At 38.7% G+C, this 21,800-nt stretch overlaps 1 protein-coding gene across 7 annotated transcripts in view; it reads right to left on the minus strand.

Moving 5' to 3' along the window:
• ARMC9 (armadillo repeat containing 9) overlaps positions 1 to 21,800 on the minus strand; it is a 55,000-nt gene that overhangs the window by 26,343 nt on the left and 6,857 nt on the right. For 5 of the 7 annotated variants that reach the window (XR_010346176.1, XR_010346179.1, XR_010346177.1 and 2 more), the window contains exons 8-15: positions 18,404 to 18,561; positions 16,472 to 16,570; positions 11,059 to 11,094; positions 5,960 to 5,994; positions 4,670 to 4,781; positions 3,650 to 3,742; positions 2,324 to 2,414; positions 1,338 to 1,461 (exon numbers count right to left, since the gene is read on the minus strand). Coding sequence is in view for 2 of the 7 variants with exons in the window: in XM_064385544.1 (XP_064241614.1) it covers positions 1,338 to 1,461; positions 2,324 to 2,414; positions 3,650 to 3,742; positions 4,670 to 4,781; positions 5,960 to 5,994; positions 11,059 to 11,094; positions 16,472 to 16,570; positions 18,404 to 18,561 (748 nt within the window). In the remaining 5 variants the exon portion in view is untranslated. The remainder of the gene's footprint in view (positions 1 to 1,337; positions 1,462 to 2,323; positions 2,415 to 3,649; positions 3,743 to 4,669; positions 4,782 to 5,959; positions 5,995 to 11,058; positions 11,095 to 16,471; positions 16,571 to 18,403; positions 18,562 to 21,800) is intronic. The other 2 variants (XR_010346180.1, XM_064385545.1) reach the window with 1 other exon arrangement.

Genomic DNA, 21,800 nt, shown 5'->3' on the forward strand with positions numbered 1-21,800 from the left:
CACTAAACTAAATAATTAACAAAGCCCAAAGAAACTGAAGATGCAGATTCCCATATGGTTAGAGGACTAAAACACTGTTGGATAGATCAGGGAGTTTTGTTTTATTTTGTTCTTTTTAAACCTGTGAACTGCTGAGGTAAATTTCTTCATTGTTTTCTAGGGCTTCTTACTCCAGCTAAAATGGCATTTTCAATTGTCTTTTTAAATTAGTTTTAAAAGCCAGCCACACACAACAGATCCATAAAACAAATTAATTACTTCTGTCATAGGTAGCCATAGCACTGTAGCACTTTTGTACTGCCAATTTGACAAATAAGGTTTTTTGCTTCAATCTATCTGCAATTTTCTTTAGAGATTTTTAAATCTCATGCTCCTTTAATTCAACTTGTAGTTTCTCTCAAAGACTATGGTGAATAAAGTGCCAGGTGGTCAACTGTGATCTACAATAAAAACTCTACAATACAAAAGGAGAAGTATATGCTGGTAGAAAAGTCTTACTGAGGAACAGAATTTTTCATAACATTATTTCCAAGAAGCATTGTATTTAAACTGCAAAGATCAAAGCAGGTGCTTTCCTGGCTTTGGTCCTGAAAGCTCATGTGTTTCTTAGTGCTGGATATTGCAGCAGGTCTATGGCATGGACTAAGCAAAACAAGGGAGCATCTGACCACATATTAAAAAAGTTTCCCTTATGTCAAGTATCTAAATTAACCTTCTATAAGACTGTTATTCTTTAGAAAATAAAAAGCTTCCAAATTTTCAGTATTCTTCCTGATTGCTGTGAAAACAGAGTTCCTCAGATCATATTTACTTGATAAACAGAGCATGCCCTTTACTGCTTTTGCGTATTTCTTTTGTGGTGGGCACTTGAGTCAGACTGCTAATGCAAAAGGAAGAAACAAGACAGCCTGTGCATAGACAGCTCCAGGAAAGGGGGTCAACAGGATAAAGATGAAATCCCTGAAAAATGTTTGCAGAAAGGATAATGAAAACCTTATGCTTTGGAATGTACCACAACTCTTTTTTTCTGTGTACGATCGTCAGAGTTTTCTGCGTTAAGATTTTCACTTTCTTCAGTTAAGGAACACATACAAAGCACACAAGGCTGTGGCAGGAGATGTACATTTACTCGGGCCTTGACAGCTGGTAGGAAGTCAGGTTAATTCAGTAAGCAAAACTGAATTCTCCTCCATAATAAGTGACATTGCTTTCATCAGCCATCAGGGGTTCTGATGATTGTTATGGGAAAATCAAGTGCTCCTTTCCTCCCTGAACAGAGCCTAACTAGCCTGCATTTCCTCCCCTGCTGTCACCACCACACGCTGTGCTTTCATCACCTGAGGCTGAATTTCTGCAGAGCCCCCAGAACATTCTCCCATGTAAGGGAATCCTTGTCTTCAGCTTTCAGTCTGTCCTCCAGCATTTGCAGCAATGTTAGGTTCTGAGAAAGGTAGGCACGACCTGGTGCAAAAAGTGATGAAAGAACAGATGCTGAGATAGCAGCTATGACAGAAAACCTTCCTCTCTTTGGAAAAGTAAGCAGGATTGACCTCAGTTTCCTCTTGACAAGCCACAAACTTGTGCCAAGACCCAAACAAACCTGCACAAAGTCGTGTAGCAGACCAGTGGCATTCAACCCAGACACGTGGGGTATTAGAGGTCCACACTTGCCAAATCAGTACCACACAGAATCCACTTTCAGTATATGCTTTCTGATCTAGCAGTTTTGTACAATCAAGAAAAAGAACAGAAATGTCCAAGGAGCTTGGGAAAAGTCAGGTGTCCTCCAGACTTCAAATGAGATTTCAGCACGTAGCAATACTTAGCTCCAAAAATAGCAGCAAACCAAGAGCTAATTTGGGACAGGCAGAGATAGAAAGCTGGATATATACACATCTGGATTGTTAGCAGTGATGCACAAAGATTTATTCAGGTGAGGACCACAAAAATGCAGGAGCCACAGTAGTTACTACTGCACAACCTGGTAGCAGGTCTGCCCACAGGAAACTTAATTAATGGGGATTTTTGTCTTTAACCCTCATGAGAAACTGAAGACTATATTAAAGGCAGTATCTGAGCAAGTTCCCACACAGATCACAAATCATCAAGACAAGTCAGAAATACTGAATATACAGTGTCAAAATGAAAACTTTCCAGATACTGAAAAGCAGTTTTGAATGCATGCTACAAAAGAGAGTGAATCACTAGAAAAAGGGTGCAAATAAGGCTCTGAATTTCCATATGCAGAGACATGCACTTGTGAAGCACCAATAAGACAGTATTATATGTAAATGCTATCTTTTTTTTGCAGTGAATCTTTTACCTTCTATCAGTGAAGCAAAAGCATTGATGAGCCTTGCCATATACTGTCTCACTACCTCACTCTTAGAATATAGCAATTGGAGGACACTTCTCTGAAAAAGAAAGCAGATGTTAATAAATCACAAAAGTTAGTCTTCCATAATGTTTTAAAAACTTCCTTAAACTTACACAGAAAAAACACAAACCCTTTGGATGCATACTGATTTGTCAATATGATATAAAACTTCTTTTTTTTTTATTGGCAGGGGGCTGAAGGAGAGATGGAAAATGAAAAAATAGAGACTCATCTGAGTCTCTTAAAACACCAATAAACTCCATGGTTAGAGGGGAAGTTATATTGAGCCAATACAGTCCAGTTAAAGATGGTACCTAAAATTAATATATAGTCAGTAACAAAAAAACCCCACAAACCAAACTTAGCTTTGTTGACAAACTTAAGTGTAATAATATTACCTGAATAGGAATGCTTTTCTTTGACAATGAAGAGCATGGGAAGCAGCTCAGCAACTTACCAACACCACATTGAAATGACTTCTTATCTGTTTTATTTCAGGCTTTACATATAACTTCCCTCTTACAGAAATTTAGAGGGAGAAAAACTGATGGTTGATTTAATAATCCTTTACATTTCTTAGTAGTACAAGAAACTGTTGCAAAGACAATAAAGACACAACAAACCAAGCAGGCTCAAGTGCCTCGAACGCCTGGGAAGCTCAATTATGCACAGAAATCACTACAATCAATGAAAAAAGTTGTGCTTTTCTTAGCAACGGTACTCGGTTATCAGGGACTGAAACAACTTTTCAAAATCAACACACCAGCAATTCCCCTTTCTAAAGAAAGGTGCCAATCCACCTCAAATTCACAGAAACACAGTTGATCCTTGCAGGTGCACAATGACACATTCCATAGTGGCATTGGGACCGAAGTCCTAATTTAGTGCTTATCTTAGATCAGTGAAATGAATTGAGTGTATTATTAAACAATACACAATCACTCAAAAAGAGACACAGCATCTGATAAGCAAGACTTAAAGGGCTCAGGCTTCATTTCGACTCACAGAAGTGAAGCACAGGGAGGTGATAAACTTCCATTTGTCTACAAGAACTGTGTCAACACTAAGAGCTCTTGTAAAGCAAAGCTTTGCCATCAACATTTAAAGACTGGGATGCAGAAGCTAAATGTATCACCCAGTTTTGGCACTACCTACTACCATTTTTCTTCTCCTCTTCTAGAGAACAATAAAATTATATGATCAGCACTTCATAGACATAAAACAGCAATATCACACAGAAATTGGACAACTGACAACTGAGTTTCGGCTGACCTGACAGTTGCTGTGGCAATCTAGGAGGTCATTACTGATGTAGGCTTGCATGATTGTGTCTCTCTGTTCCCCAGGATATGATGTTGTCAAGCGCTAAAATAAATAACAACATAAATAAACAAGTAAAAAAACCCACAAAAAGCCAAAACTACAGATTGATGACCCCTGGAGATTTTAAAGGTGCTGATACTCTGTGGCTGAGAACCTCTTTCATGGGGAGCAGTAATTCAACCTCAGTGACCTAAGGGAAAGAGATTAAATGAACTGAGCTGACCTCAGCTCTGTGATCCATTACAAAACTGTTACTTGGGAGCTCTCATCACTGTCCATACAGGAAGGATACAGAATTACTTCTCATAAAGTTAAAAAAGCTCCTCTAAGTTACAGATGCAGTGCTTTTCTTAAACATCTGAGACAGAGCATTGGGCTAGAAGTACTTTTTGTCAGAACAAACAGATTGTTTTTATGTGAAAACAGACACTGAAACTTGATCAGAATTCCACTATTATCTTCCATGACTGTCACTTTGAACACACCAGCTTCCTTTTCAGCAGGAAAATGTAACTTCCTGTTGTCACCTGGAACTTTTCTGAAATGTCATTACAGGACCCAAGTCAACCAAAAGGTAGGTTCCTGTAAAATACTTTGATTATAAAGCAAAGTGATTCGAGTGTGATTGTGGTGATAAAGTGGTGATTCGAGTCGGGTATGTCTTGGATACAGCAGTATTTATATAAAGCAAAATGATATGTGGAAGAAGGAACTGAAAGCACAACAGAAATTATTTCCACTGAATAGCGCAGAAATCTGGGAATTGCTCATGTAATTGCAATTGTAATGCCTCTCCTCTGAGGAAAAGGACACTGCTATGCTACAAATAGACACCTCCTGTCTGGGCTGCCTTCATCATCTCAACAGCTTTAGGAAGCTTCACCAACAGGAATTTGCCTGTCACGTTGAACTCATCGCCAGATCTTGTTTGCAAAAGGGATCTCAGCTGTGATGCCTCCCTGTCCTTACCCAGCGCAGAGCCTGCAGTAGGAGGGCCTTGAGACGATCACTCCCTGTAATCAAATCTTTCTTCAGCTTCTCATAATCCAGAGAGGGCAGCAATGGCACATCCTGCACCTTCCTAAAGGAAAAGACACTCATCAAAACTTTCTCTCCTCATTCAGTGCAGCTGATGTTACTGAGGTGAGAAGAGCCAAAACAGGAAGTCTGCTTCAGGAAAAGAACTTCCACATTTTCACACTTCTATTACTTTTGTTACCATTATAGTGTTAGAACAACAGACTTGTTAAATTTGGGGTTATTTCTTACTTATGCATGCAGCTTGCTTACCATCATAACCTGCAGACATTAAACTGACAAGACAGTTGATAATCTGGGATTTTTACTGGCACAAAACAGTACAGTAACATCCTTTTTTCCCCTCCCCTACTGGACCACAAGGGCATGAGGGCAGCAGCTCAAGGCTCTTGACACAGTTAGAAACAGATGCAGTATAAAGCTGCAGCTCCATCTCCACCTCCAAGCCCTTATGTACACAGAAATGTCTTCTCCAAAGCAGAGGTGGTGTGGGCTGAATGGATTTTCATAGCCTGGAGTGTGCTGACTTAACATGAGACCTAATACAGGACTACTTTCTATGCACCAATACTATCTTGCTGTTTTGAAATTTAACACTGCAATAGAATTTTCCCTTAAGAAAACTGCTTTCAGACAATGTTTTAATCTTAACATTTAAATATAAATCACTAAAATATTTTACTATCTTCCCATCCTACCACTTTTCAAAACAAATTTTATGTCCTATGTATAATTGCCCCATTTATTATCTTGTAAACAACAGGATTAAAAGTGTCTCAAAAATTTAATAAAACTTCACCTTGAATATACCATTTCTATTTAGTATTATAAGCCCAAATTTATTAAGTCAGACACAAAAAAATTAAAGGAACCCAAAAATCCATATTAGTGCCTCCCCCTTTTCCTGGATTTGTGAGAATCAAACCAATTAGAACAACAGGACTGAAATATGTGGAAACTCTAAAAATACAGAAACAACCTCATATGTGTGGAATGGCAGATTTGCTGGATTAACAACATTGTGCTGAAATCAGAACATTACTGAAGCTGCTCAGCAGAAGAACACTGATCACACAATACTTGCATCAGTGTTCACTGAGGTCAGAGGAAGCACAGAGGAGGAGTGAGTCCCATTTGCAGACAACTGGCAGTGTGCACTTCAGTTTACAAACCCCTCCTCTTCTCTACAGACAGAAATGAAGCTCAGCAACAAATACTTACATGGAGGATAAAGATGCCCTTAACAGTGTGGAAGCCTGAATAACAAAAAGAAAGAAAAAAGGAAATTACAGCATACAAGTCTAAATTTCACATAATGTTATTAAGGAGGTCCAAAGTGAATTCTTTCACTAAGATTCTGCAGTTCTTTTCCTATAAAAACCCATGCTGTTAACCAGGAACACAGCTAAAGAAAGAGCACTTTAGTGTTTATCTTTCTTTTCCCTTAAAGTATTTCACAGGTCAAAATCTCTTTTGTTATGATCTGGCTATATTATCCTCACCCACACAGTCCACAAATTACCTATGCTTGAAGCATTTAAAAAAATAATAATAATAAATTAATAGAAACTACTATCTGAGCCCGCTGAGGAAGATGAAGAACTTGCTAAGCACATTCACTGACTTCATAAATTTTCATACCTTTAAAATTGCAATAATATTTCATTGGAGACCCAGCATGCATTCCTGCATATAAATTTATTGTAATTCTTTGCTCCAACACTAATGTTATCAAGTGCCTGCTGCTACCAAAATATACCCCGATATATAATTATTAATATGTAAAGATAGGACTATGTATTCTGGTATGGATAAAACCAGTATGAAATAGTGTGCCATTTCTTAGTGGTTCTGCCTAGGGTATTATAACTAAATCCTGGATATTTCTTCTCTGCAGGGTGACACAGTGTCTGTGCAGGCACCACTGCACAACAAGGAGCACCAACACCACATAAAAGTTCCACATGAAAGTTGTCTGCCTCAGTGAGTATCATTGTAGGTAAGCAAAGAAGCAGCAATTCTGGCATAAGAGTGCTTCATGTCATGCATTCTGATGTCAACTACATGCTGTATTTGCAGAATATTCAATGTCACCTCTTTGTGTTGATCTCTCTGCTAAAAATCTCTGATTACCACTTATGCCTGTAACACTGGTCTTCTCTCCTAACTGAGCCTTTTTCAATGGGAACTATATAATCAATGTCCATTGTCAGATTTAAAATGGTGGGATTTAGGAGACAAAAAGCATGAAATACCATAGAGAATATTGAATTACACCAACTGACATATTCCTGAAAACAACCTTGTGGATATCCTTGTAATACAAGGAACTGCTCTATTATATGTGAAATAAGCTTATGTGCACATTGGAAAGCATTTTATATCATGTCAATGAATGACTTATAAACAGGTCATACACCTCAAAAGTAAACTGTCTGGACCAGCAGTTCTCACATCATAGTTTATCTTACACAATACAAAATTCTTTCTAAGTATCATCTCTTCCCCTAGACTGTTTTGCCCTTCTTCATTTTCCTTAGCATTTTCAATATGTATAAAAAGTTAATTTTATTTAAACAAATCTGTTTTCCCAGTCAAAACCTAAAACCTTATAGCTGCTGTGCAATTAAATCACAAATCACTTTCGTTGCCTCTGTCAGCACCTTTCTCCTCTGTCCATTAGAGGAAATGGAAGAAAGTGACTACAGCACTTGAATGCAAAAAAAATTGCAGAGCCCTTGGAGATGGAAGGTCAAACAGAGAATAGCAATGTGTGAAGAAACAGAGCAGGGCACTAGGGCTATATAGATGTATATAAAGATTCTCTGCTTCTCAATAAAAGGGTTTTTTTAATGCACTTCTTTGCTGTCTTAGAAAGAAAAATGTGCTCCAACCAAAATCTAACCAGAGGATAACTGGTTAAGATGCACATATCACTCTTTTACATAAATAAAAGTTTTTGGCAAGTGTAGGATTTTGAAAGCTTTTATGAAATTTCAAACTACAGAACCTTCAACTGGAAAAACATTCAGATCAAATGGGACAAGGTTCCATTAATCCCCAAATTACTTTTTAAGCCAGCTGATGGAGCACAGCAAGGTATTTAGTATGGTTTCCTTCTGTGCTCTTCCTACACCAAAAAGGCAGCAGAGAGTAAGGCAGGCCCTGCACTGGGGCTCTGAGGGCAGAACCACTGAGCTGGAAAAACTTCTGTTCACTTTGCTGGTCAGAGACAGTTTATCAGTTTAGAACCTGCACAGGAGGAAGGAAGTTCTTTCAGGCTTTTGGTGTTTCTGGGAAAGCAATAAGGAAAAAATTCACATTACATCAGGTTCAATTATCAAGGCCTTACAGGAATGGAGAAAGTTTTGGGGGCTAGTTTGCTCTTCACTGCACTGTCATTTCTCAATCTGACTATGGCCAGCACCACTGATAAGCAGAAAGAATGCAAGCATGTTACAGGCAGAGGTTTCCTTTCTTCCTTTTCATCTGCATGATTGCAATTAGTCATAAGTAAGCTAATCTGCATCTGTGGCATGCTGAGTAAGACATTGGCTCAGGAGATACATTTCCAGTCCTGATTCAGCCACCAACTGCAGACAGAATCCAAACACATCATTTGATGTCTCTGGGCCTCAATTTTTCTCATCTGAAAAGCAGACACAGGCATCAATCCCTTGAACAAGCTGGGTTTTGAGATCTACCAATGAATGGCAGAGTGCAAGAGCTAAAAAATATCATTTTGCTATTAAGCAATTCAATGCTTATAGGACAATCATCATAAATAGAAATTATTTAGTAGCTACTCTTCTCATTTTTCTTAGATTACAAGATTTATTTCCTCAGCATTTTCTCCCAGGCCCTTTCCCCAGTCTTTCCTGGAACAGGGTAGCCATAATTTTAACCTTTTGAGTGACAGTATACCTTAGATTGCCAAGGAAAGGCAGAGTGTGAAGAACCTGTGGCAAACACGTTCCTATGTCCCAACTCTCATAGACTTCATCATTAAAAAAATATATTTCATGCAAAACCTATCTCGAGAGAGGATCATTTGTCATAACTGAAAAGCCATGCAGAAGCTCAGTGTCTTAAGGAAAGAAACACAAGAAAAAACAGCCCAAGCATAGCTCATTCTGGTAGGACCATGGGTATGACTTATGTTTGTGTTGGTTCTTGCCAAAGCCAAACCAGGTGCCATATTAAGTCAAATAATTCTGTCACGATGCACATTAGCCACAGATGGCATCCCTTTATTTTTGAACAAAGACAGGCATGAATATGAACAGCATGGAATAAAACAAAGAAGTTCAAAGGAAAAAAAAAAATCAGTATTTATAAAAGAAAGCAGATGCACTTGATGTGCAAGCCAAAACCACAAGAGATTTTATCAAATACTGCAGCCCTATATTCAAGCCATATCCCCTCTGCTGTTTGATGTATATATTCATAATATGCTGAAGGCAAAGCTGAAAGTCAGATTCTGTCCTCAGCTCCCACTCTGAAAATGTGCTGTAAGAATTCTGTGTAAATTCAGTGCAGATTCAGAATTAATAATCAAAGATATGTGATGAATATGTGAAGAGCAAAACCAAAATTTGAGCAGATTTCTACAAATCATTGGAACTCACAAATCTATGTTGAGTTCATTTGTTACATACTAATAACAAGAAGACTGCTCCATGCAGCCTGTGAGGGATTAGACCCTGAGCTTGTGTAACCTGGCAGGTCTACTGGGGCTATGCAAAGTATTATTTCATAAGAAGGTCTGCAAATGTTTTTAATTTTTTTTCCTATTTATACTAGAGATATGCTTTTATGAAAACTTACCACTTGCCATATAAAACAGGTTCTCTGAGACATCTGATGTGTACATTAAAAAGTCACACAGTAATACTGTGTGATAATGTAATGACAACACAAATGTCAGAAAGAAGTATAAAATACTAACATAAACAGTGAGGGGAGCTGAAAGCTACCCATATATTCAAGAAATTTCTCAGAATCAGAATCAGATAGCTTTGCAAAAATCTTATAAAGAACTCTGCACAGTAAGCTATTACATTCTACATTGTATAAAGTTACATTTAATTAATACTTTGTACTAATCTGGATAAGGAAAAAGTTTTTCTTTAGCAAAAAATCATTTAATTCATAATTGCTTATCTGTCATCAACCTTTCCCAATCTCAAAACAGAGCATTATATGAAGGAACAAGATGCTTAACATCAAGCAAAAGGGTCCATTATGAACATTCATGTCACCAATGGGAACAGGTTGATTGATACAGGTGATCTTTCACCATAGGTGGATGTGGGCTGTGTTCTCTACATGAAGATAAAAATAAGCATGTAAGGAATAGTCCATTGCATTCAATATTTCTATGACTATTTCTCCAAATAAAATGTTGTTCTAAGTGGTAAGTTGAATGCCCACAAGGATTTAGTTTAATTCCAGGTGATATATATGTTTGAAATTTGGGCAGCTTTTCTTGAAAGGCAAAAATCTTGTTTTACTTAAAGAAAGTGATAAAAATATAAATATGTATTATTTTAAATTGACTGGCATCTTTCAGAATTGGTGTCAATAACTTTTATGAATTGATTACATACTGATTTACTCAGAAGTAGACTCATTTCCTTTCTTCACAAAGAATGCACTGACGATGGGCAAAATTAGATACTTATGGTGTACTTGTACTATTGCCAGAATACAAACTTCCATCTGGATTACAGGAGTCACAGGCAGTACAGAGAATATAATTTTGTGTTTTCAGTGAAAGAGGATCATTTTAACTGTGTGAAAGAATTTCATAATCTTTAGTACCGAAAGGAAGTTTGACTTCAGAAACAAAAAATACAAATATGCAGAATACAACACCCCTCTGAAGGGCATGAACTTGCTGGATTATCTTGAGCAATAATATTTATTTGCTTTGTCAAAGGTGTTGTGGGGGTCAGCTGGTTTTGGCACACTTCACAGAGAATGCATACTATACACAGATAATCCCATGGAAGAAATAATTGCTTTCTGCATGCTATAAGAAGCTGACTTTCATGTTAAAGTTGTGGACAAAGCTGCTCTTATGTTGACATGCTGTGTTATGTGCATTATGAAGCCATAAGGTTACCCAGAACATCTATTCCATTCCCCATGCAGAATTTCCAAGCTCTGTACATTTTCTGGCTCTTCATAAACCATACAGTTAGTGTCATGACAAGTTAAAATGCAGGAAAAATTGCAGCACATTGTGAAATAAAGAGAAATACAGACTGTGAGAGACTGAGCAGGCAACGTGAAAGGAAATAAAGATAGACACTTACATATCCGTCATCACAAGGGCTCATAGAGTAATATCCCTTTATGGGCAAACAGACACACATTAAAATAAAGAAGATTAAAAAAAAATAAGTTAACAGAAATAAATCACAAAGAAATACACAGTTAAAAAAAACCCCCAACCAACAGAAATTAGCTAAAAATTAATAGATTATTAGCTTTGAAAAGAAAAGTATAAACATGTTCTCCCAATCCTCATACCTGTATGTCTTAGAACAGAAATTATTGTGTCTCTTCTGTGATGTATTTGGAAGTTCTCCTCTCAATACCTGGCAAACACACCTAGTCTGCACACTGTTCCACACTGTCAGAGTCAGAACAGCTACACACAAAGCACTGACAAATTGACAGGAATATATGACCTGTGCTGCTCACTCCACTGAGGCAGCCAAGAGAGAAACCCTGAACATGGCCTGGATCAGAAGACCTCAGCTCCTGAGAAAGCACCTGCCACTATGCTCCACACTTGCTTTGACTGGAGTTTCTGACCAGCACATAACAAAGACAGAGAGACAACTTAAGGTGTTTCAGCAATGTTATCAATTCTTCATCCCAAAAGGTTCCAGGGATAAACTAAGAAAGTCTCTGGAGGGAAACCTAGTACGTAGTTACTAAAATAAAGAATGGTGCTAATTCACAGTTTGAGTAGTTTAGTACAAAATATGCCATGTTCTCCTTAAGTAGACTAAAATACTTACCCTCATCCTAGGTTTCATGTGCTCTGCTGGTGCAGACATTTAATAAGTAAGAAACGGAATACTTGCCACCAACTATTACAGCTTGATGGCAAGTTGCAGTAAAAACCAAGTTTGAGGAAAAAAGCACAGAGTACAAGAAAAATAAGAGCCCAGAGTAGTCATTACAGCTATCCCAAAAATGAAAAAAAAAAATCTTCCTTGTTCACAGTCTGTAAGTGACAGTTTAACTTTACAGAGGAGTTGGTAATTTTGACCAGTGACAGAACTTACAAAACCCACCTCACTACTTTTCCACAGCTTCAATAGTGGTATCAGAAGAGACCCAAAACTTGCAAGGGACATTAATTCAGCTAATTGTAGCTACAGGTAAATATAATCAGAATGAATAGCAGCAAAAACATAATGGGCATTTATTCTATTCCATGACACAGGTGCAATACATGCAAACAACTCTACAGCTTTCAGGTCACAGAAAGATTCTCCAGTGGTTTACACCCATCTCTACTACTGGCAGAAAGTGCACATCTGAAGAAGCAGTTCCTGTTTTGCCTGTAATCCAAAACTTAGAGAACCATATTACCTTATCCCTAATCCAAAATATTCCAGGAAGGTGTACACTTTACTTCAATAAAAAAAAACCTGGGTTTGGGTTTCAGATTTGAGCCTTTGCTACTTTTGGTGGAGTGTGAATGTACTGTGTTTATGATAAAAAGCCAGAATCCTCTTGGCTTCATGATGTGTATTGAACAGAAAACTGCAGGCATCAAAAACTACAATCCCTGCTTCTTATCCACCAGACAAATCAAGACTAGAAAAGAAAAATGGTAAAAAAACATTAAAACTTGACTTATCTCAAGAGTGTTAAAAATATAGGGACTGTGATAATCCTGTAATGAATTGCTGTACTTGAAAGTATACTCTTCAAATTTACCATTACCCACATCAGTTCCCTATCCAAAGGAACACTAAAAAGTCAGGAATCTATTAACTCCTCAAACAAATGTTTTCTTCAGCTTGTCAGACCTGCTGCTCTGACCTTCTTGTCTTAAATCCCCACCTTCTGCTCTGATAATTCTCTCAGGTTTCTTATCTCCCAATTCAGGACCAGACACATCAAATGACATGATGGAAGGTGGAGATAACATTCAACTGCAGCTAAGAGAAAAACCTTAGGGTAAACCAGGCCTTCAGAGGCCTTGGAAACGTCTCCCAGCTGTAACACAGTAGTGTGACCTCTCTCCCACTGCAAGCAGCAGATGCATCCTGTTAATGGATGTAGATCAGGCTCAGGAGCTGACCCAGGAAGTCACAGAGCTGGCAAGAGACATGGAGCTGTTCTGCAAAAGAATGAGATCAATCCAGCTCAGGAGAGAACACAGAGCTGACACTAGAAACCCTTGCTAAGTAAGATTTCAGGGTATGATTACAATGAAAAACTCTTTTGGCTGTCATTGCCTCAGGTCTTAAAGCCAGCTCAGTAAGACTTGCTTGTGGGATTTGTTCTCCTGATAAAAATTTCTTCCAGTTTGAAAGGACAGGCCTTCAGCCATGGTGGAGGGCAAGCCAGGAAGCTGATGTTTGCACATTAGCAACTGATACAGGTCACCTTTATTGTAATTTCAAAGCCTGAGACCTGACAGCTTTCTACTACACAATACGACTTTCTCCAACATTAAAAGTTGAGCACAATGTACTGGGAATAAAATCAACTTTGCATACAAATAATGCTACCAAGGATATAATCCAAGGTATACTCCTTAATTTCCTTGGACAATACTTCATTTTGCTTACAGTACTCATATAATCCTCCTTCCCAGTGTAACTAAAAACTATCAGTGTGGCTGATTTAGCAAAATATACTCTAAAGCTCAAGTCCAGATCTCAGAGAATGATGCAGTTTTAGCATTTTCTCCTCTCAGAACCTGACCCAAAACCTGGACTGGCTGTGAACTCAAGCACTTCCTCTTTCCAAACTATGTAATGCATGTCCACTCATACCCTAAATAACAGTGGTGGAAATTTAAGGCTGTGTTACAGTACCAAAAAAAAAAAGTAATTTCCTTGCTGATGATTCCTTTTTCTGCTCATTTGTTTTAGAGATATTGATCCAGCAGAACCAATTTATTTCAGGGCCTTGTCCTGACATTGGTGATGTCAGTGAGATAGGATCATCCTGAACAGTCAAGGTGAAGTGGGGGGGAAAACCTAACAACTGACAAACCACCATATTTAATTGCTGATAAAACTCCTTAGACAATGACTGTTTTTTTAAGCCTCACACTCATCTTGCCTACAGAATGAGGTAAGGTGATAGTAAGGTAAGGATGAACGAAGCAGCTGCCCCTCTGCTAGTCTCTTCTCTCTGTAATTATGCAGCTGGCTGCCCCTTACAGCAGGAGGTTTGTGAAATGGAGTAGCTGGAAAGACCACACTCTAGTGCCTCTAAGTAGTTATGGGCAAAAAGTGAATGAATCTTCCAAGAGAAATCCAGCACAGATGCTGTGAACTCGTGCTGCTACTTAGTCTGGGTCACGGTGCCTCCAGCTTTATTCCAAAACTCATGCAAAAACCTGAAACCACTTAAGGGCAGAACAATAACATCTGAGTGCATAACAATGAAGTACTTGAATCCTTGAAGAAAAAGTAATGGCATGCCCGAGTGGCCTAATGGCAAATAGTCAGAATTTTAGTTCATCTCATCTGGCTTCCTGCATCAACAAAGCCAGGGAGTGGTTAGACATATTCTGGGATGAGAAAGGAATCTCATTTTTCTTTTCATAAGAATATCTATTTTTTCTTCTAACATTTATTTGTGTTTCTACATGTTTGCTATTCATGTATAAAACCAGAACTCTTTACTTGGGAAGTAAACAAGAAAATATAATAAATCAAGAGAGGACAAAAGGATGAGGGAACCTGATTATGATGCAGTTAATGTCTATATGCAAAGACTGTGATTAGCCCTCCAAAACTTGGCTAATGCCTCAGAGAGCCTGTGTGGATCTGCTTATAGAAATAACATGAGAGTCCAACCACAGTAGCTGCTAGAACCTCAGTGTCAAGGCGTGACCTAAACTAGAAACCCTTAATCTAAACACTCTCAGGGCTATAACTGGACTGGTCCTTCACTAGAGAGTTTGGCTGTCACAGCAACTACCTCAAATAGCCTGGATAAATGAGCCACAAAGTCACACAGAAATAGCTCTGCTAGCAAAGCCTAGTATAAAAATAGATACAACTGTGCCAGGAGAACACAGCCTTGCTCAGGTTAACCTAGTTAAAGGAGAAAAAAATTTACTTCCAGCAGGGAAAAAAATCCACCACCAACATATTCTCTTTCTCTAACCTATCTGCATAGCTGGAGACTGTGTCAAAGTGGCCATAGTGCCAATAAGTCTAGTGGCAAAGGCACTTCTGGAGCAGAAATGCTTTTAGAGACACTTTTAGGGAAGCAGAAATCAGAACCGTGCATAAGGATGACACTCTTCCCTCTGCCCCTTTCCTAATGGGTTCAAGAGACTGGAGGATCAATGCATGCATAAGAAGAATAGAAATAATAAGCAAAACCCTGGGGAAACAGAGCACCTTGAAAGCACAGGAGAAAAAGAGAAGTCGATGCAAGCAGAGAGCAGGAACAGACAGAAGAGGGCATGTGGCTGCACAGAATGGGTGATCTCAGTACAGGGAAGGAGAAACACACACGACTTCAATATCAGACAGCAAAAATACAGAAGACCACTGAGGTACCTAAAGCATTATCTCAAAAAGCCACTGACAAGGAAAGAGGAAAGACCTCTGAAAGCTTTTGGTTAGAAGAAAGATGGGGTGGGAGGAGGGACATTACAGGATGGGAGATGAGATAAACTATGGATATGATAGAAATCTGAGGAAAGGGGAGCAGCAGACAGAAGCTAATATTGAGGTAGCAGACAAACAGATGCTGGTTCCTTCCTGAAAGCCTGAAACAGCAGCTTTTGCAGGCTGCATAAGAGTGCACCTCCTAAACTCATGGCAGGTCAGAGAAAGGAGTTCTGACCATTAACAGGAAAGTGAGGCCATTTAAAACAGCCTGAAGAGCAATGAGGAATCATACTTATCTCTGAAAATATTAGCACATAGAAAAGAAAAGGAAGCATTTGTATTATCTCCTTATCTTTGTCTAGCAAATTTTCAAGAAGAACAAAATGTACCCATAGCATCATTGTTATTAAAAACCTTGGCAGGTTTTTAATAAGAAGCAGAAATTTTATTTTCTTCTGCTTTTCCTTTGACACTTCACAAAGTTCTCGTGCTACAAAGTTAAGTACACATGAATGCCTGCCATGGCAAAAACAAAAAGCACAGTTCATGATTTTGGCTTGTCTTTGTAGAACAGTGGTACACGATATTTTCTTAGTAAAATGTTTTGATGCACTTTTATGATTAATGCTTATTTAAAGCATTTTGTTAGCATTTTAACAGACACAAATTTTACTGTCCTCACAATAACAGAATTAATCATACACAGCTATAACTACACAACCAGGTCATTGACCAGCATCAGAGATCAACAAAACAAAGTACTGCCATATTCTTATACAAGCTTGAACACATTATGTTTTGTCTTTCCCATTACAGAACATTTATTGTTCTATATGTAGCTTAAGTAGTATTGTCTTTTAAGACAGTTACTGTAAAAATCCCAAACATTTATACTTACAGTTCCAGGCCTTGTGAAGTCAATGTTGTGTGCTACAGTTTGTTTCAAATGATTGTTAAACAAGCAAGCACAAACACTTTGAATATACTCTGGTGTAATCTAAAAATTAGGAAACAAAATGAGAACAGGATTATATAAAACTTATAGTTTCTACCAGACAAGCATTTCCATATTAAAGGCTGTTTCTTTGGGTTTTTTAAAGAGTAAGAAATCACACACTTGAGGCTCACTGACACAAGCACAAGGTATGTACTGCAACTAATATTCTGTACAGAAATTTTAAAAACTAAATTCTCTTTATCTGGGAATTGTTATTCTATTCACCAGACTAGTGCTCAGCACTTTCAGAGAGTCTAGGAGAAAACCAGATTTTGTCACACCTCTATTGGCATATAGATTTTTGTGAATCAAAAGGTTAAAAATCAAATCAAATTACAAAATGAAGCCGTTTTGATCTTGAAACAATGCTGACGTGTTGTTTACCTGAAGAGTAGAACTTACACAACTGTCTTGTATAGCAGAGAGAATAAATATGAATTACATAGTACAGAACTTTGTTTTTCAATGCAAAACATCTCAGTGGGTTTAGTGTTTTCGTTTTGGGAAATCTACATTTCAACAGAACAGCTTAATTTCAGGAGAGTTATTACCTTCCCCAGAAGAGAGATGAGAGGACTGAGATAATACTTCTGTATTACAGAAATGCAACTGGGGACACTTCTGATATTCCCAGACCTTCAGCAGGACAATGAACCCCTTCAAATTCAGAACGCTGTAACTTCAATATCACTTTATTTAGCATCCAACTCCACTTTGGATTCAGCAATGACAGATCCAGGATCCCTAACGGAAGAGCCCCCTCCACTGGACACAGTTGGGAAGCACCAAATGAGTGCCACGCACAAGGTTCGCAAAGGAAAATGAACAACATCCACAACCAAAGAGAACCAGGGTCCGGCTCCCGGCCACAGAGGGTAACTGGATATCGCACGGAGGTGTGAAATGGGAGGCAACAAATGAATGACTGTGATTTTATTGTTGAGCAGATACCTTCCCTAATCTGTTGTAAAGCATAATCCACGCAAAAGCAAATTCTTGCCTGCAGTAATAGTGAGCAGTAATCCCAGAGCAGCGTAACAAACCATACGGTGCTCATGCTGATGGCAGGAGGAAGGTACATATTGACTCTTCAGCAGGCAGCACAGGAAATGCCAGGTCATTCTCCCTGCTAACAATTCACAGCTCCTTTAAAAGCACCTAGAGGTCACTGACATCTGCCTAAGAACAGCCTTCAGGTTACACAGAACTTAAGCTCCCAGAGGAGCACAACACATGAAAAAGACAATCAACTTCATACAAAAAATACTCCTAAGAAAGTTGTACTTCCTCCACTGACATACATGTGGCTCATTTCACATCATGAATAACTAATTCACTCCTATCTCCCTGGTCCCTTTATCAATTAAATTAACAAGTCCAGTTCAGCAGAACAGAGAGCAAAGCTTTTCCTTACCAAAATTTTGGATAAGAAGATTGTTTCTATTACTGTGGAATTTAAAACAGACGTGACTGAAGTTTTAAATACAATTGTTGATGGGCACGACTGCAATCAGTAATCACCAAAGTGCCCTCTAATAATTGCTGCTGCCAAAGCTCAAAAGAGAACTTGCACAAGAGATCTGAGATGTCTTCTGAGTTGGAGATAATTTTTTGAAGATTTCTGAGCCAGTATAATTCAACCCACTTTTTGCACTTCTTTTATCCTCCTTCACCAGGGCAATGGGAGAACAGCTCATCCAAAGTACTGTGTTTTATTAGTAACTAAGAGCCACAGGTCTAACAGATATGCTCGTAACTATGACGCTTAATTCACCCTTTGGTCTCCATTTTCTGGGGGTGTGGAAGCAGGTGCACATCTGGGTTATCTCTTACCATCTTGCCAGTGACTGTGGCCTCCAAAGAATCCACCAGCTCTGCAGTGACTTCAAGGAGACCACGGTAGTCCATCTGCAACTTGCGCAATCGTTTCAGGTTGGTCATGTACCTGTGCTCACGCTTCACTAACTGCTGATGAAGATGTTGCATCATTTCTGTCAAGAGAATAATAAAAGAAGTAATAGTAAATAAATCACCTATTCAAACAAAAGGACAAAAGAACCCACAAGCATTTTTACTGCTCTGAAGGGACAGCCTCAATTTCTGAGGTGTGGACTTTGTTTACAAGGATAATTTCATGCCTCTAGGAAGACTGCATTTCATTGCAACACCTACGAGTATTTATTAAGCCTTAATTGTCCAAAGAAGCAACTGCTTCACAGTTACAGAAGCATTACAACTATAAGGCAGTAAACATCACTGAATATATTTGTGAAGAGGATGATCCATTACTTAGTGCTTAATGGTAAACTCTCTTGCTCACATTTGACGTCCTAAGTTTCTGAAAATAACTCAAATTTGTCCTTCATTTCTATGTGAATAATGAAAAAGTTACATTTCTGATACATTTTGTTCCTTTGGGTTCAATTACTTTTGAGGCAAAAGCAAACTGAGTACCAGAATCTGTGTACTCCACCCCAGTCTCAGATCTAGCCAAGCCAATGTTCTGCATGGAACTGGGCACTGAACCTGGAGCTGTGGTCCACAGAGCAGAATTCTGTGACCAGACAAAACCGTGAAGGGAGGCACAATAATTCTATTGTTACAGCTGATGTTGTGTATTTTGCTAGAACATTATGTTTTAAATTAGTTTGCTGAAAATCCAGTACTGCCTTGGTGCTGTGAAAGTGGCATTGGGCCCATCTGCAAAGAGACACAATATTTACCACAGGAGGTTTTGTTAAACAGTGGGAAGGAACCAGCTTGACTGTGGAGTTTCAGACAAAAGTAGGATTCCCTCACACAGATTGAAAATCTTTCTGGATTAAAATAAAGCATTCTGAACAGCCCAATGTGACAGTTTATCTCGCTGATAAACAATAAGCCATAGATCCTGTTCAAATCCAGCAAAATGCACTTAAAACAAACCCAGACCAATAACCAAAACACCACTATAACAGTAACATTAAGCAATTCTGCTGAAGCTGCTAAGCTTTTTACAATTCTGTAAACTGTTACACTAATCTCAATTTCAATCAATATGAACTTAAAAATCAGTAGAGTTAAGATGACTTCCAAAGACAATCAAATTATTCAGCCTTGATGATAATAATTCAACTTTGATTTTGTTTTTATTTCACAGCCATTACTGTTAAACTGCTACCATAGCTTTAATATGATACAGCTTCAAAACAAGAATATTTTTCTAAACTAGAAAAAGATTCTGAGAGCAACCACTGCACAAAACTAGCTATTCCAGCACTTTATTCTGTTGCCTAGATGAGCAAATGGGAATATATTTTTATTTAACTGTGAATAAATTTCCAATGGATATATCTGGAGCGTGACTTTCACTCAGAGGAAAGTTGGAAGCACCATATCACAAAGCATAAACCTTCTCAGGGTTTGCTTACTTTTCATAGCCCAGTGGGTAGAATTTCCAGTGATGAAAATATGTCTTCCAACTGCAGTCAGCAGGAAAAAAACTACATAACCAAAACTCAATGCAGCTCATGAACACTAGTCTTGGAAATTCAGAAACAGGGTCCAATTTTGCCTCTTGGCAGTTAAAACCAGGGATTTTTAATAATAAACTGAGAAAAGGGTGTCAGAAAGGAATGGCATATCTTGCAACTTTGTAACACTATCTTCTCACACCTAAGTAATTTTACTGAAAAGGGGAAAGTCAGGAAAGCTTTGCCTGCTGAAAGAGCAGGAAGCTCTCACCACTGGCAAGCAGCTGTGCCAAGTTCAGACAGCTGCTGGAAGAGCTGGTCCTGTGCTGCCCCATTCCCTCACTGCATTCCTGCCATATCCCTCTAACAGCATTCACTCAGACAAATCAGGGAGCTACCTGCCCAGGTAAAAATTAGTACTAAATTCTGTGTTTAAAAGGTTAAATCATTACCATCCCAGTCCAGATTTGGTAAGAGTAAATGGTACCTTTCAGAGGCATTTCAGCTGACATTTATGTCATCTTGCAGCAGTGATCAAACTGCACCATTACAGGAATCAGAGTAACACTGTGGCTTCTCTCATTCCCAGACACAACTCCCAGCACTGACAAATGCTTTGTACACATGTTAAACTTATCAAGGAGGAAAAAAAGCTCTGGACCAAACACCTACCAGAAACATTATTCATATGTTGACAAAAAGAGGAAAAAATACAGCACAGAAGACTAACTTCCTGGTGTAGGAAGATACAAGATACTGTAAAACTTGTGACTCTGCCAAATGAAGATGCTGGCACTGGGTATCATCTGAACTGCTGCAGGTTTCTACCAGAATTCTTGCCTGCTCTCTCACGTGTATAATTGTCAAGTCTTCTAATTTCAGTTCCTACAAGCAGCCAAAGAGTTATACATATGCACTTAATTCCATGATAACCTTTTCTCTCTGAGAGATTGGTTGTTTTCCTTTACAACTTACCTACACGTGAAACACTTGTTTCCTGAACTTGTGCTTGCTCTGTCTCTTTCTGTCTAATTTCAGCCCACCTTCACATACTTGTCCAGAAGCACTGATCCAGCCAGCTGAGCTCCTGCACACAGTGAAGCAGAGCTCTGAGCAGAGCTGCAGGTCTCAGGAGCTGCTGTTGGACACCAAACCTTGCTCTCAGGAAAAGCAGGAGTCTCCTTCTTGCTTAAAAATTACTACCCATATTCTAAACTGACATTTTTACACATAAATAGTCAGACTTGAGCAAATCTCCAGACAAGTAGATCACACTCCACCTCCTCTAGTGCAGGAGCCTGACACACTTCCAGCACTCTTCCCCCTCCCCAAAATGGTGGAAGAGTGGCTGTGAACTCATCCACAGATTTGTAATGAGGCAGTGAAGGGAACAGCAGCTGAACACACTTCCAAATACTTCATTCCCTCAGTTCCTGTTAGCAGAGAGGACACAAAGAAGGTCTGAAGCTCTCTGTGCAAGATGCCAACCATTCTGCAATTTTTTCCTTTCCAGCCAAACTGAAAACATATGGTAGAACTGTAAGTTAAGCACAACTGCCACACAAATAGCTTTGGAAGTCACACAGGAACTGAAATTTTTTAGCAAATGGGTAAGAAGCCAGACTGTAGCAGGTAAGGCAGGCAAGGTAAACACACTGAGCACTCCAGGACACCCTCAAAAGCATTTACACCACCCCACCCAAGCCTGAAGTACTTCAGCATGTCAGACTGATGACTGGCAACTATTTACAAAAGGTGTTTTCAGGACTCTGCCATAC

This window comes from Passer domesticus, chromosome 11, assembly GCF_036417665.1.
Source record: "Passer domesticus isolate bPasDom1 chromosome 11, bPasDom1.hap1, whole genome shotgun sequence".
Taxonomy (NCBI): Eukaryota; Metazoa; Chordata; class Aves; order Passeriformes; family Passeridae; genus Passer; species Passer domesticus.